This window comes from Microtus oregoni, unplaced genomic scaffold (genome assembly GCF_018167655.1).
Source record: "Microtus oregoni isolate MIOR12 unplaced genomic scaffold, Mior012 000045F_ref0000178, whole genome shotgun sequence".
NCBI lineage: Eukaryota > Metazoa > Chordata > Mammalia > Rodentia > Cricetidae > Microtus > Microtus oregoni.
This window is the reverse complement of record NW_024543219.1, coordinates 19,381,276-19,397,936: the sequence shown is the minus strand read 5'-3', so window position 1 is coordinate 19,397,936 and position 16,661 is coordinate 19,381,276. Positions and strand designations below refer to the sequence as shown.

At 41.4% G+C, this 16,661-nt stretch overlaps 1 protein-coding gene across 2 annotated transcripts in view; it reads left to right on the top strand.

Annotated features, from left to right (window-relative positions):
• Nucleotides 1-16,661, top strand: part of LOC121434952 (sphingomyelin synthase-related protein 1) — a 49,996-nt gene that overhangs the window by 19,060 nt on the left and 14,275 nt on the right. For both annotated transcript variants that reach the window (XM_041633945.1, XM_041633946.1), the window contains exons 2-4: nucleotides 8,976-9,568; nucleotides 12,757-12,852; nucleotides 15,474-15,591. In XM_041633945.1, the coding sequence (XP_041489879.1) occupies nucleotides 8,976-9,568; nucleotides 12,757-12,852; nucleotides 15,474-15,591 (807 nt within the window). The remainder of the gene's footprint in view (nucleotides 1-8,975; nucleotides 9,569-12,756; nucleotides 12,853-15,473; nucleotides 15,592-16,661) is intronic.

The following is a 16,661-nucleotide window of genomic DNA, read 5'->3' as shown; positions in this document are numbered from 1 at the left end:
TAAACTACTAGTTATATTTCTTATATATAAACTTTAAGGAGAGCCTCTGCGTACCATGAGTGCTGTCCTGTTGAGACACGGTGATGGCACACTGCACTACTCACTACATACTGTTATGTTCACCATGTTATTACTATTTCCACATCACCATAGGTCAGATCCCCATAAACAGAAAAACATAGCAAAGAATCCAAGATGTTATCTAAACACTAACTCAGTTATATTATTAAATCTTGATTCACTTTTTGTCTTTTGCTACTGAGCCTCACAATATGGTCCTGGCTGACCTGGCTCTTGATATGTAAACTCGCTGTGATCCTTCTGCCTTTGCTTCCTACAGTGCTGGGGTCACAGACAGAACCACCATGCCCATCTTGACCCACACTTAAAAGCATTGCATGTAAAGCTTGGTATCTTTTCCTTTCCCGAAAGTGTATGCTTACCAAGGCACTGCCCCCAAGATATATCCCCAGCTCTGAAAAGTTAATTGGTACATATAAATGGAGCATTTCATTTTAAGATGAAAACTAGAGGTACATTCTGAAGTCACGAGAAATTAAGAAAGCCCTGAAGTGCTGCACAGTGGTGGTGCACGCTTTTAATCCCAGCACTTGGGAGGCAGAGGCTGGAGGATCTCTATAAGTTCGAGGCCAGTCTGGTCTACAAGAGGTAGTTTCAGGACAACTAGGACTGTTACACAGAGAAACCCTGTCTTGAAAAAAACACAAACAACAACAACAACAACAACAAAAGCCCTGAAGTATTGAGACACAAGCAGTTCACTTCTGCACTCAGCCTTTGACTACCAATGGGTCAGAATTAAACTTCACTAGATAACAGATAAACAAAAGTAGCTGACTGTTCTGCACAGCACGAAACAAATTGGACTTTATCTTTCCTATGGACACTAGTCATGCAATTTAAAACAGTCTGAGCACAGCAGCTCTCTTAAATTTATTTTTTGACCAGATTAGTTTAGTTCCTGATAATTAGAGATTTCAGTGGCCTAACAACAGGGGTCTGATCCCTACTACCCTGAGTTGTTTGAGTTAAGGCCTCACTTGGTAGGACACCAGGGTGATCTCCAATTTGAGGATTACTAGTTAAGTACCAACATGAACTTCAAAAATTACCGCCTGGCAGTTTTTATAGTTTTAAAATGCTCTTTGAAGTCGGGCGGTGGTGGTGCATGCTTTTAATCCCAGTACTCAGGAGGTAGAGACTCTGTTAGTTCGAGACCAGTCTGGTCTACAAGAGCTAGTTCCAGGACAGGTTCCAACGCAGCAGAGAAACCCTGTCTCAAAAAACAAAACAAAAACAAAAACAAAATGCTCTTTGAGTATGTATTATATATATACACACACACAAATACAGAGATGCATGCATGCATATATACGCATCTGTTTTTGAGATGAGATCTCTTACTGAATATGGGAACTTGGAGCTTACTGATTTGAGTAGGCTGGCTGGCCAATGAGCTCTAGGGATCCCCAGCATTGGGATTATAGACAAATTACTATAGTCCCTTTTCCGCCCTGGTGTAGCACGTATTCTTATTGATATTAATAATAAAAATCTGGAGTCAGATATCAGGGGGTAAAAGCTGAAGGGTCAGAGCAGAGCGGCAGCCACTAGAGTTCTTACCCCTACCAGTGCTCAGACTGCAGACTGCATCCGAGCTCCTGTCTCCTCCTGCCTTATATTCCTCTCTCCTCCACCTCCCTAGTGCTGGGATTAAAGGTGTGTGCCACCACTGCCTGGCCTCTATGGCTAACTAGTGGTTTAGCTCTGCACTGTGATCTTCAGGCAAGCTTTATGTTAGATTATAAACAAAATAGCACGACATCCTCCTACCCTAGCCTTTTCAAGTGGTTCTTAAATGGATACTGGGGAGCCAGTTCAAGTGCTCATGGTTGCCTGGCAAGCAAACACTCTACCAGCTGAGCCAGCTGTGTGTTGTGTATGTTGTACTTTTATGTAACAGTCTTGCTAACTTGACAGTAATAGTAGAAACTTCTTGATTTTGTTGTTTTTTCAAACAAGGTCTCACTATGTAGCTCTGGCTAACCCAAAACTTGCTATGTATGTCAGGCTAGCGTGGAACTCAAGGAGATCTGCCTGCCTCTGAATATCAGGTGTGCTGGGATTACAGGCATCCACCACCATGCCTAACCAGTTCTAGAAACCTTCTGATGGTTTACATTGTTTTTAAATTTTCTATATGTATGTACGCACTGGGGATGAGTTTTCATGGCCTCCTCTATACTAAGCATGCACAATTAGGAAGAAGGCTTTCCTCATGGAATCAGATACTAGTAGGTTTTCCAAAGGTGCCTTTTTTATCGCAATTGCCTCCTGAGTCCTGAGTGCTGGCCTGTACCACCATGCTTGACTCAGTGATTACAGCTACAATAATGCTCTTATAAAGAAGCCGAGATTCCATGTCACAAGGCTCACAACTGCCTGTGGTTCCAGCCCCCGGGAATCTGAAACTCTGCATCAGCACCTGACCTCATGTGTACACACTCCAGAAAGATGCACATGAGTTGGGGGCTTTGTTAGACATTTGAATAAGGTTTATAGATGTTAATTATATAAAGTAGCAAGATGGCTCTGGAGGTAAAGGTGTGTATGGGTGTTATTTCTGCTATCATGTCTGTGCACCATGTGTGTGCCTGGTGCCCATGGAAGCCAGAAGAGGATATCAGAGTCTCCTGGAACTAGAGTTACAGGTGCTTATGAAAAGATTTCCCACATAGATTCTAAACAAGGTGCTTAAGGGAAAGGAGGAGGATGGCCTCAGGAAGAAAGTAGGACACACCTGAGACCTGAGCTTCTCTCAGGGAGTTACCTAGTTTTCTCTTTATCTAGTTGGGGGGGGGGGTGGATACAGCTGGGATTCTGCTGAACTCACCATGAAGGTCAGACTGGCCCCAAATTCTAGATATGCCTGACTTCAACCTCCTCAGTGCTGGGTGATAGGCATGTTCCCAGTGTAATGGATTAATAAAAATGCTGCAGGATCCCCGGTGGCAGGCAGCAGGCCATGTGGCTGCAGGCAGTGGGTAGGGGGGCCTGAGAGCATCCAGTCCCAGGCAGGGACTGCTGCAGGTCCCAGAGCGGTGGCTGATCCTGGGCAGGGAAACATGCAGGGGTGGGAAAGAGACAGAGACATGGATAGGCATGCCATGCAGAGTGAGGTTGGATATTTATTTAGTGGGTTATGGAGGGGGAAGGGAAGAAGAACAGAGAGGGAGAAAGAGGGGGAGAGACAGAAGCTGCCTCTTAGAGAGAGAAACGGAAGAGAGTCAGGCTGTAAGCAGGAAGGAAGATCTGCCTGCCTCAGCAGGTGGGGGTGGGGGTGGGCATGGCTTGTCTCCTAAAGGGGCAGAATAGATACCCGGCACACCTATTTTTATGTAGCATGTTGAAATGTATGATACAGCTGTCATAATTATAAATTTCCTTTTACCTTCTAATTTTGTTATCTCTGTCAGTTCTGATCAATTTCTATTGATTTTTTCCCCCCATGGATTATAATGTCTTGCTTTTGGATTCTAGTCTTACATATCCTATAAAGATTCCTTAACTTGCAAGATGTATTTAAGATTTGTGAGGCTAGATCAGAGAAATGTGTAGCCTAGGGTAACTTTTTTCATTAGCAGCAAAATGACATTTGGTAGCCAAACAATTCTTTTGTTTGTAGAGAGGATTCCAGTACACTACTTTTCTGCTGGTTTTTCATCCTTTTTGTTTGTTTTGAGACAGGGTCACTCTATGTAACTGTGTAACTCTAGTTGGTCTGGAACTTGGCAGGATGTTCTGTGTTGCATGGGTTGGTCAAAAAAAGAGGTCATTCTGAGGTGAAATTTTAAGGGCTGTGTGGCAGCAGGGAGGTCCAGCCTCCGAAGATCTAAACCCTGAACAGCCAGGCATATTCATGGATTGTTACACAAAGTTGTTTTTTGGTTGAAGTATTTCCTCACAGCAAGGTTCTGTCTAATCTATGCCCCTCTGGAGGGAAGCGTCACATGCCCTCAGGACTTTAGTCCTTTCCTGTGTGTCAGTTGTTTTACCTGCTAGTACAAGAACCTTAGGCAAAGTCAGGGGAGGCTGCAATGTCCCTTCAGATAAACAGCTAAGATTCGTGAAGGTCAGAGTACTTCTAGAAAACTGCTGTTCTCTCCGGTGTTTAATCCTAGATACAGGGAAGCTCTTTATCCTAGTACTACCCCAGATACAGTGACTCTACTAAATTCCTACAACAGGAACTTGCTGTATAGATCAAGCTGGCCTTGAACTCAGAGACCCTCTTGCCTCTGTCATCTGAGTGCTAGTATTAAAACATATACTGTCACCATTCCTGACAGTTTTATTTTTTTTTTTTGAGGGCGGGTGTCTTACAGTTACCACTACTGTGATGAAACATCATACCATGACCAAAGCAACTTGGAGGGGTGTTAATTGGCTTATATTTCTATATCAGTATTCATCATTGAAGGAAGTCATCACAGGATAAGACCTGGAGGCAGGAGATGATGCCGGGCAGAGTGCTGTTTCCTGGCTTGCTTGCTCATCATGGCTGCTCAGCCCGTTTTCTTAATAGAACCCAGGACCAGCCCGGGGATGATTCCACCCACAATGGCCTGGGCCCTCCACTATCAATCACTGATTAAGAAAACGCTCTACATGCTTGCCTACAGCTCAGTCTTATGGAGCATTTTCTCAACTGGAGTTCTCTCCTCTCAGATGGCCCTAGCCTGTGTCAAGTTAGATAAAATTAGACAGCACACAGAGTCCCTGATGAATTCTGTATAGTACGCTCTGGCCTTGAACTTGCCTTGGCTTGGCCTTCAGAGGGCTGAGGCTGCAGGTGAGTACCACCACAGCTGAGAGCTTTATGGGATTTTTACCAGCATCCTTGGTGTCTACTTCCTACAAGCTAGTAACCCCCCTCACCTAGTGGTGACAATGAAGCATTCATACACATACTGCTGACTTTCCCTGGATTGTGAGGGGAGTTAGCCTTAGTTGAGAACTGTGGTTTTAGATTTGATTTTGCCCCACTGATGATGTGGTATTCTTCTGAAACCCCATGAATTGTGAACTGTTGGTTAGTCTGATTGGAATTGGCTTTTGTGGTTGTTTATATTGGGAATGCTTTTGGATGGTTTCTTTATTTTGACACATGCATGTTCTGATGAGTATTCAAGGGAGACTCTGTGTATCTCTGCAGTTCTCCGTCTGAGTGTTTCTGTGGTATTCAGCCCCACAAATACAGGCTTTTTGATCAGCTCAGCTCAGCTTGTCTTCCAGGCTTCAACTCACCTGGGTTTCTTGTCTTACGCCTCTCCTGGTCTAAAAGCTCTCAAGGTATTAAGCTGAAGTAATATGAGCTACCTCATTTGCTTACTGTCTCTCTGGAATTCAGCTTATAGCCATCATTTTGAATCTTTTTCATGTCTTTTTTTTTAAGATTTAAAAAAAAAAATTATGTGTACAGTGCTCTGTCTATGTGTGTGCCTGCAGGTCAGAAGAGGGCACCAGATCTCATTACAGATGGTTGTGAGTCACCATGTGGTGGCTGGGAATTGAACCCAGGACCTCTGGAAGAGCAGGCAGTGCTCTTAAACCATTGAGCCATCTCTCCAGCCCCTTTTTCGTGTATTTTTATTTATTATTTGATTACTTCAAATTAGAGGGTAAATTTTTTTCTATTTTTATAACTTGGCCAGAAGCAGCAGTCCTATTGATAGTAATATTAATTATTATTAATAACTGATAGTAATAATTGATGTGAATCAATTATTAGTTAAAGTGGAAAAGCATCCTTGAACATTTACTGACCAAAATTTTTTTATTGATTTGTATAAAACCAATGTCCGTCGTATACTTTGCTCAGTTTTCGTTCCCTGGAATTCCTGTGGTGCAACATGACTATTAAATGGATGCTGAAGCTTGCTATCATTTCTAATATTCCTTCTTACTACATGTTCTCACAGTTGGGGCTAAGTACTGGTTACTGGGACCCTGTAACTATTATGTAGTAGCACACAATTAAAGGACATGCACTGACCTGATGAGGTAGAGCGGTGAAATGTGTCATGCTTTGAAGGCTTTCCCACAACAAGCTCAAAGGCGTCCAGGAGACTTCTGTGTTCTAACTTGTATTTTCTAGTGGCTGAGGCTTGGGCATCAAAGCCAGTTAGCTTGATTGAAGTTGAAAGAACTGGTGAGTTAATATGGGGGAGAAATGTGAAAGAAGAGAATCATTTTGCTCAGAGTATGAGATGAAACTGTACCAAAGAATAATGCTGCGAGGATGGGAGTGACGTGGAACCCGCTGGTGGTGAGCCATGGGAGAGGAGGGAAAGTAGAAGAATCCAGATAAAGCAGAGAATTTTACTTGTGGATGAGGTTTGCTACTTGGTAACTGCTGCTGAGTTTATAGCATGTCTTGTTAGGTATCCAAGTTTGATGATTTAGTCAGAGCATACTTGGGAGAAAGGAAGATACAGATGTAGCAGAAAGGGCAAAACCATAGTTCAGGGGAATTTTACATATGCTATATGTAACTGCAGCAGACTTAAAATACAAACCCTTTGTAGATGCATACATTGTTAATTTTTTAAGATTGGAAAAAATGTGGATTGATAATGAAATACAGCTTTAAGCTTTCTGAAAATGAGGGTTGCTTTTTTGGTATCAAGACAATATTTAATGATGGACATTTTCATCTTTGGGTGAATTTCATCAAGGGTGTCTCTTATTTCATGAATACTTTTGATGATATGGGTGAGCTCATTGGTTAAAATATCTGTTTTTGTTCAGTGGTATTAAGTCTTTAACAAGTGTTTGTGTGGGAAGGGACGGCTGTGTAGCATCACCTGCCTTTTGCTTTCCTTAACCTAAAGAAGCTGAGAAGTTGTTCTTAGTCTACAATGTATGCTGTAAAGCCAAGATAAACGCTTAAATCAGGAGATCTGAGCATCATCTGGTCGGGAGGTGAAAAAGATGGACTGTCTCATGCATTCTGGAGACCTGTGTCCTGGAGGATATGCATTTGTACTAATGTTTGGTTTTGCTTTTTAAAGCAAATTGTATAATGAACTTTCACAAAAGAAACCTATATCTCCTCAGAACACTTTACTACAACTTTTTTTTTAAGCTAGATATTGATTGTATCATTGTTGATTTTTTAAAAAATAACTCCTGGGGGCTGGAGAGGTGGCTCAGAGGTTAAGAGCACTGCCCTCTCTTCCAGAGGTCCTGAGTTCAGTTCCCAGCAGTCATCTGTAATGAGATCTGGTGCCCTCTTCTGGTGTGCAGGGATACATGTAGACAGAACATAATAAATCTTTAAAAAAAATAAATAACTCCTGTTTTTAAACATTATTCAGAAGGGAATGTAGTGAGCTATTTGAAATTCAGAAAACCCTCAGGCTTTAAAAGTCAGAGAAGTAGGCACATGAGAAGTAGTTTTGGTTTTCTTTTTTCTGTATCGGCCTTTGCTTCCTATGTATCTGATACACTTTATAAACTTGAAGTAGACCCAGGTTTCACAAAGAAAAGGAACATAAATAGCTGAGCAGGATCAAAGTAGCAAAACTTATCAGTACTTTTAAAAACAGTGCATTAAGTAGCCTTTTATAACTATAATCTGAATTTATAGCTGAATAACTTATAATTATAATCTGAATTTTGCTTCATATTTTTGAGTATATTGAAATGACAGTTCTCTTTTAAAACTTTGACCCCTATCTCCCAGAAGTTCCTTTTCAGTTCTGCAGTGGGACTTTCAAGAACTCAAAGGAACTTAGCTCAAATTCATAGCTATTTTAAAATCTTTTTATCTGTTGGCTAAATTATTGAAATGTACAAATCTAAAATTTCCTGGAACAATTCTTTTCCACCTCAAGTGGGGAAAATTTTTCCCATGAACATGACAATTTCAGAGATTTAATTTTTTCCATATGTCTTTTATAGATTGCATTTTATAAAAAAATATTAAAATGAGATTTTCCTCTTTCCGTTGTTCTCCATGGTAATCTTTTGAAGTAATTGTTGAAATGCTGTGGAAACTCCACCTGTAAAACACCTTTCTCTAAAGTATTAAAACTGCTGGTATAGCTCAGGGTAGATCACTTGCCGTGTCCTGTATGAGTTCAGAGTCAACAACTGCCCTTCATAAAACCAAAACATCTGCCATCAACCTCTTAAAATGATTAGAATGTTAGTCTGAAGTCACTTGTTACTCGTGGAGGCCCAAAAATGTGAGCCTATTTTCACCTTGTCTAAAGGTCAGAGAGTTGAAACTTACTTCTGTTCCTTCAAGTTTATTGTGTTTCTACCTCAAAGGTCCCACCTCGATTTAGACCAGAGAGTTCTGATCTCTCAGGTTATTGTCAACAGGTGTGGCTAATATTTAGACCTTAAACAAAAGTCTAAGGATCCAACTAAGTTCTACTCCCTTAGGGAGGTGATAAACCCGTGGTTTTATCTACAGGTTTGTTTTTTTTTTTATTTGCCTACAGAATGTTTTGGTCTAGGGTGTGAGCGTGGCTCCTCTTGCCCAGCAATCTTCAACTGGTCTGTTCATTTCCTTGTATCATGTTAAAGTTTTTATCTTACTCCTAGTTTTGGGGGTCATGTATTTTAAGCAGTTGGAAATTGAAGCAGGTGATTTTCAGCACTCTCTGGAATCCCTCCCTCCCAGTACCATCCTGTCTCTGTTTTCTTTCATGTCTCCGTTCTCTTATCTTTCTAATCCTTGGTAAGTGGCATTTTTGTTGAAGCTGGTCTCTGACAATTACTGAATAACTTTTGTTTCTTTGGCTGTTGAAGCCAGTGAGGGCAGTATAGGTACTTTATTGTTTTTGATATGCTTGTTTGCATTTGGTCTTTAATGAAGATGTTGGACTACTGTAAAGATTTTATTAAAGTTTTTGTTTTGTTTTCCTGTTTTCTCTTGCCAGGCAGTGGAGGAAGAAATGGCAGGCCCCAGTCAACTCTGCATTCGCCGCTGGACTACCAAGCATGTAGCGGTGTGGCTGAAGGATGAAGGTTTCTTTGAATATGTGGACATTTTATGCAATAAGCACCGACTTGATGGAATCACTTTACTCACACTGACTGAATATGATCTTCGATCTCCTCCTCTGGAAATCAAAGTCCTAGGAGACATTAAAAGGTTAATGCTCTCAGTCAGAAAACTGCAGAAAATCCATGTTGATGTTTTGGAGGAGATGGGATACAACAGTGATAGCCCTATGAGTCCCATGCCTCCGTTCATCAGTGCTCTTCAGAGCGCAGACTGGCTCTGCAATGGAGAGCCCACGCACGACTGCGATGGACCCGTCACTGACTTGAACTCTGATCAGTGCCAGTACATGAATGGCAAAAACAAGCATTCTGTTCGAAGACTGGACCCAGAGTACTGGAAGACCATACTGAGTTGTGTGTACGTTTTTATAGTATTCGGGTTTACATCTTTCATTATGGTTATTGTTCACGAGCGAGTTCCTGACATGCAGACCTATCCACCACTCCCGGATATATTCTTAGACAGGTAGGTTTTGTTTCTAGAGTCACAGCAGTAGCAATGTGGGTTGTGATTGTAGCTGGCATTGCCTTGTCTGGTGCCATCAAAGGACATGCTCTGCCAAGCATGGTGGCACATACTTGTACTCTGGGATCTGAAGTAGGTGGACCACGGGCTCAAACTCTGGGCAGTTTATAAAGGATATTATGTTAGGGGGGTGTTTGTAATGGACTCAGCTGCCTTTTTTTTTTCCAGTAGTACAAAATAATTCAGGGATTGATTTTGTTTTTATTACACACTGAATAAAACTAAGCAAATATATATTAAATAAAAAAGAAATAGTTGAGGGCTGAAGAGAGGTCTCAGCAGTTAAGCGCACTGGCTGTTCTTTCAGAGGACCTGTTTTTTTTTTTAATCTTTTTTTTTTTTTTACATTTTATTTATTTATTATGTATACAATATTCTGTCTGCGTGTATGTCTGCAGGCCAGAAGAAGGCACCAGACCTCATTCCAGATGGTTGTGAGCCACCATGTGGTTGCCGGGAATTGAACTCAGAACCTTTGGAAGAGCAGGCAATGCTCTTAACCACTGAGCCATCTCTCCAGCCCGAGGACCTGGGTTTGATTCCCAGCACCCACATGGCAGCTCACAGCTGTGTATAAGTACAGTTCTAGGGGACCCAACACCCTCACACAGACATGCATGCAGGTAAAACATCAATTTAAATTTTAAAAAATTAAATAAAAATAAATGTTAAGAAAAGAGCTGGTGGTGTTGCATGTCTTTAATCCCAGTGCTTGTGAGGCAGAAGCAGGCAGATCTCTGAGTTCAAGGCCAGCCTGGTCTATAAAGCGAGTTCCATGACAGCCAGGGCTACAAAGGGAAGCCCTATCTTGAAAAACCAAAAATAAATATTCTAAGGTTATAAAAAACAAGAAAAGAACAGTGAGTAACAACTGTTTTGCTTAAGTGATTTTTTTTTTTTTAAAAAATTAGCAATACCTCCTTGTTTTTCATTGCTGGTGATTGAACCCAGAACCGATTCCATGTTGGGTCAGTGCTCTTCCACCAAGCTATAGCTGTAAGTACCTTGAGGGGACACTGCCTGTTATAGGTAATAGTATTCTGGTTACTACTCAGTCTGCTCACCTCCTACAGTATACCCAATAAACTATTGTTCCTGCTTATTTAAAAAAAAGAAAAAGGAGTGGTAGTAATGGATTTTAAAACATTGAAGAAAATATTCTATGACTATAGGAAACAGACAAGAAATAGTGGGTGTGGGGCTGGAGAGATGGCTCAGTGGTTAAGAGCATTGCCTGTTCTTCCAAAGGTCCTGAGTTCAATTCCCAGCAACCACATGGTGGCTCACAACCATCTGTAAAGAGGTCTGGTGCCCTCTTCTGGCCTGCAGACATGCACACAGACAGAATATTGTATGCATAATAAATAAATTTAAAAAAAAAAAAGAAAAAAAAAGAAATAGTGGGTGTGAAGGGAAGCTATCTGCATCCTTCAGTGTGCATTTGATTCAGGAAAGTTGTTAGTGGATGCTCAGATGCGTTTGATGGAAAGCCGCTGAGCAGCAGCCTGTTTGCGTTATTGAAGCTTCATCTTTCACTTTACTTAATTGCAGAGGAAACGGTGCTTTATAGTGCTGGGACCTGACAGGTCAGATCCAGCACCACAGCAAGCAGACAGACTTCACCTTGATAATAGTCTTGCCCCACAGGAAATTTTAACCTAAGTTTGATCACGAGGAAATAGTCAGACACACAAAAAGGAGCATTTCACACAATAGCTCACTGGAGTCTCCAGAGAAGTCAGTGTTGTAGTTACAACAGGGGATTGTGAGGGAAATTGAAGGGATACACCAAGGTCAGTACATGGTAATTGGATTCTAATCAAGAAAATTTAGTTGCAAAGAGCATTGAGGGGAATTAGAACGTGTGGAGTGGGTGCTGGAGTGGGTGCGCAGTAAACGGGATGCCGACTAGTGCTGCAGTTCTTGGTGCAGCGGTCTGAAGGTCAGCCTTACTCTCTGAGATACGTGTAGTTAGGGAGGAGATATATCTGTAACTTACTTTGGAGGACTCTAAAATGTGTGAAATGAAACAAATATGGCAAAAATATTAAAAATAGATAACTGAAAGATATAAGTGAAGAGTATTAAGTCTTGTTTTTGTAAGCTTTTTAGAAGGATCACGATTTTTTTCAAATAAATAGTGATGATGGGAGGACATGGGGATTGAAGACAATCAGATCTTTGCTGTAAGGTCAATTAAAGATTGCAAAGAAGTGGACATAGGGCTTGACCGCAGGGCAATACTGTAGGATGTTGTACTGGTAGGGATGACCTGGGGTATGTTTGTGTTTGGGTTCTTACATATATTTTTATGTATTATACCTAAAGCATAGAATTCTTGAAATTGAGGGTGTGAAGAGAAATATTAGTAATGACAAAGTTCAGGCTGTAACAGCCAGTGTTGGTTGCTGTGGTAGGGCAAAGAAAGGGCAAGATAATAGGAGAAAAGATAAAAACAGAAGGGAGCAAGAATGCCATTATATACCAGTATAACAGGAGGAGTAATGGGGGAGGGAGGGAGGAAGGAGAATGCCATTATATACCAGTATAACAGGAGGAGTAATGGGGGAGGGAGGGAGGGAGAAAGGAGCATGAGTAAGTACCTGGAAACTTTTCTAGAAGAGGTTTTTATTAGCTCTAGAAAATTAGAAGTTTTACAGGAGGAGTATCATCATAATTTTTGTATGGCTATAAGCTTACATTGAGTAAAAGCTAAAACAGCTGTTCTTAATAGTGAATGAGAGACTCATACAGAGAAAGGTGTGTGTGTGTGTATTACTAAAAGATTTAATGTGGGATGAAATAGAGTAAAACTGGGGAGCAGAACTTCAGTACTTAGGTTTACTTTTGGGAAGAAGTGGATTTACCTTTGTATGTGTAGATATATTTCTTGTTGGGAGCAGGGTCTCACTGTTTCCCTAGATGTCCTTGAACTCTTTATGTAGACCGGGCTGGTCTGAAACTTGGAAATCCATCTGCTGATTTTTAACCCCCCCCCCCCCCGGGCTTTTCAAATATCTCCTGAGAAAGGTAACGTTCTACAGAGCAGTTCTGAGCTTGAAGCATTGTATGAAAAGGGATGCACCTGCTCGTCTTCAGTTCCAGAAAGAACTATTTTTCTGTTGCAGTGTTCCCAGGATCCCGTGGGCCTTCTCCATGACTGAAGTGTGTGGCATGATTCTGTGCTACATTTGGATCCTGGTTCTTCTTCTTCACAAGCACAGGTATTCCCGATTTCTAAGGACTGTAAATGTCTGACTCATTTCGGGTTGTCAAGCCTGGTTCTTCCCTCTGCATTGCTCTGGAAGATTTCCCTCTGCTCAGTGTGACATAGCTTTTTACAAAAGAAAATTGGGGCTTTGGTTAAGGAAAGTTCTAAGACCAATATATTATTTAATAATATTGTGAATGTTTTTTATAGGGGAAAGGGTAGTCAGCCTTGGGCCAGTCCTTGCTAGTCTAGCCTTCTCCTACTCCTCTTACCTTCTGTTCCTCCTCTTTCTTCTCTTCCTCTCAACTTTCTCCTTTCTTCTTCTTCAAAAACAAACTAGAAATACCACTTCTTTAGAGAGATAGAAAAGCTTCCAAGGACAGTGTTAGGTTAGGTGTTTGATTGGAGGGGGGAAGCCCGTGAAGCAGCTGTTTGCCTGTCCTGCACATCTGAGATGGTGAGGTTGCTCAGTGGGGAGAGTGCTTTCACCACAAAATGCAAAAGGAAGACTTTTTTCTTTCTTTAATCACAAGTAAAAACAGCAGTCGGGTGGTGGTGGTGCACGCCTTTAATCCCAGTACTCGGGAGGCAGAGGCAGGCGGATCTCTGAGTTCAAAGCCAGCCTGTTCTACAAGAGTGAGTTCCAGGCAGCCAGAGCTCTTACACAGAGAAACTTTGAAAAACCAAAAAATAAATAAGTAAATAAATAAACACTGCCGAGAAGGCACAAAAGTAGGAAGACCTTTTTCTGCTTCTTTAATGAGACTCTCTTGATGTCAAAAAAAATAGGAAAGAAAGTCAGGCTTAGTGATGAAGAAAATTATTATAAAACTCTGTGGTTAAGCTGCTGTCCATTGATTTTAGAAGCCTGGAGAGGAATGACTGGGAGTTGTCTTGCAATTGGGGCCCTCTCCTCACCAGGAAGTTCTGTGGTCACCACATACATCCTGAGCTTAGTTATTTTAGTTTTTTGAAGGTGAAAACAAAGGTTGAGGACTGCTATTTTTGTCACATTTTGAGGCCATTTTGCCACATTTCTCATTCTGTCTTGTGTGTACTCCTATTTTAGGATGAAATGGTTTAAAAGCATTATATCACTGCTTTGTGGTTAACTTTGGCTCACAAGACCCTGTGAATTCGAATATATCCACTCTTGAAAATAAGAACAAATTTAACCTTAGAAGAAACTTTGGTAGGTGCCGTGAAGCTTAGTAGTGACCGGGTAAATCCACACAGTGGTGTTTACTTAAAGTGCACAAATCCTGGAGGCAGTGTTTACTTAGATACTTCTCAGATGTCCTCATCGTATGACATTGATGGGGTCCTCAGAAAGGTTGTTGAAGGGGGATTTCCCAAGCTCTATGTAGATGTGTACACTAAAGATTAAAACATTCCTTGCCTTGTGTTCAGAGCTGCTTTTGAGAAGAAGTCCCCCAAACACTTAGTATGTTTAGATTTAGGGCATTTGCAGAAATAATGGTACAAATGATATCACAGTTTATGATTACTCAAATTATGCTTATTCAAAGTTTCTGTTTTAGGTATACTTTATAAAACTTAGTATTACTTTCATATCTTAAATTTAAGTTAGGGACAGCTTAGAATAACTTCATATAGCCACTCTTATCAACCATTTTAGTGCTGTTAATGAGCAAAAGTAGATTCTTGAGTAATTAACTTTACTCTGCTATAAACAACTTAAGGGGTGGGCCAGGTGACTCTGGTAAAAAGCACTTGCTGCTGTTCACAGCACTGGAGTTCAGTTCCCAGTGCCCACACTGAATGGCTCTCAGCTGCCGGTTGTAGTAATAAGAGCGGCGGGGCTGCGTCCCCAGCACCCCGCCTGCGTCCCCAGCACCCCGCCTGCCCAGCTAGCTTATGCCCGAAATAACAACACACAAACTGTATTCATTTAATCACTGCTTGACCCATTTCTATCTAGCCTCTTTTAGGCTAATTCTCACATATTAATTTAGCCCATTTCTAATCATCTGTGTACCGCCCCTAGGTGCGCTTACCGGGAAGATTCTAGCCTAAGTCCATTCTGGGTCGGAGCTTCATTGCGTGCATCTTCCCTGGAGCGGGGCATGGCGTCTCTCTGGGCGTCTGCTCCCGAGAGGAGAGCTGTGGAGTCTGAGCTCACTTCCTCTTCCTCCCAGCATTCTGTTCTGTTTTCTCCACCCACCTGTGTTCTAACCTATGAGGGCCAGCCAAGCAGTTTCTTTATTTTTTTAACCAATGACCTTCCTCCATCAGCCGGTAACTCCAGTTCCAGGGAATCCTACACATTTAGCCTCCAAGGACACCTCCACATCCCTGCACACACTCACAGGCACATACACATACCTACACGTAATTAAAAAGTAATAAAATAAACCTTAATAAACCTTTTTTGAATAGTATTAATCCCAAGGCCCCCAGTATTACTTCTGTCTCTTCATTATTGATTCCAATCCCAGCCTTGGCCCCACACAAACACTGACCCATTTGTCTCTATGGTTTTCCTTTTAATACAGAACTCCTAAGAGGGGGTAAGACTTCTGTCCTTCATAAAGACTGGTGGTTTCCCCTTGCACTCTCTCTAGGAGAGTTTGGACTGTTCTCTGATTTCTGCTCTGATCACTCTGTTCACAGGTCAATCCTTCTGCGAAGGCTCTGTAGTCTGATGGGCACTGTATTTTTGCTTCGCTGCTTTACCATGTTTGTGACCTCGCTCTCCGTGCCAGGACAGCACCTGCAGTGCACTGGAAAGGTAGCCTGCTACCTTCTATATCTTCTTTATTGTTGTTTTGGATTAATGACACAATTGTGCAGGAGGACAAAGACTGTGCTTTTCATGTTAGAATGTGCTTTGATGTATTTGCAGTATCAGTAGTAAACTTGACAGAAATGGCTGGGTTAAGTGACCTTCAGCTAGACTTGTCTCCCTGTGATTCCATCAGGGAGAGTAGTTCCATGTTATGGGAAAACAATATTTTGTCTCTATTTTTCTGCTACATTTTCCCTTCCTCACTTTACTTAGCATCTTATTTATAATTTTTTTAGTATGCATTAATTATGTACCATAATGGGTTTCATTATCAGACTGTCATACATATTCACAATGCATTTGGATCACATTCACCCTTGATACACTTTAGATATTCATATGGTGTGTTCTGGTCCTTTATTGCTTCCATTGCTCCTTTTCTCATTTTTAAGATTTATTTATTATGTATAGTGTTCTGCCTGCATGTATACCTGCATGCCACTAGAGGGCACCAGATCTCATTACAGAAGGTTGTGAGCCACCATGTGGATGCTGGGAATTGAACTCAGGACCTCTGGAAGAGCAGGCACTGAGCCATCCCTCCAGCCCCCATCACTCCTTTTCTTTAAACATTTTAAGCATTTTCCAGTTGAAACTAACCTGGTACTCTGTAAACTGTCTAGAATATATGAAATATTGATATTTTTTTCTCTTTGGTTTTGGTGTGTGCTTTATAATTTCCTGTTTTATTACATTGTTGATGTATCCATTTCTGGTTAAATAGAAGACAAATTATGCTGATAGGGAACAAAAAAGGTTTATAGCTGGGCAGTGGTGGCACACGTCTTTAATCCCAGAACTTGGGAGGCAGAGGCAGGCTGATCTTTTGACCAGCCTGATCTACAAAGTGAATTTGAGGACAGCTAGGGCTGTTAGACAGTGAAACCCTGTCTTGAAGAACCAGAAATAAAATAAAAGAAGAATAAAAATAGAAAAATGAATTTAAGCTCAGTGACAGGGTGAGTGTATAATGTCCACAGGGTCCTGAGGTTCAGTCCCTTTCCCATCATCAC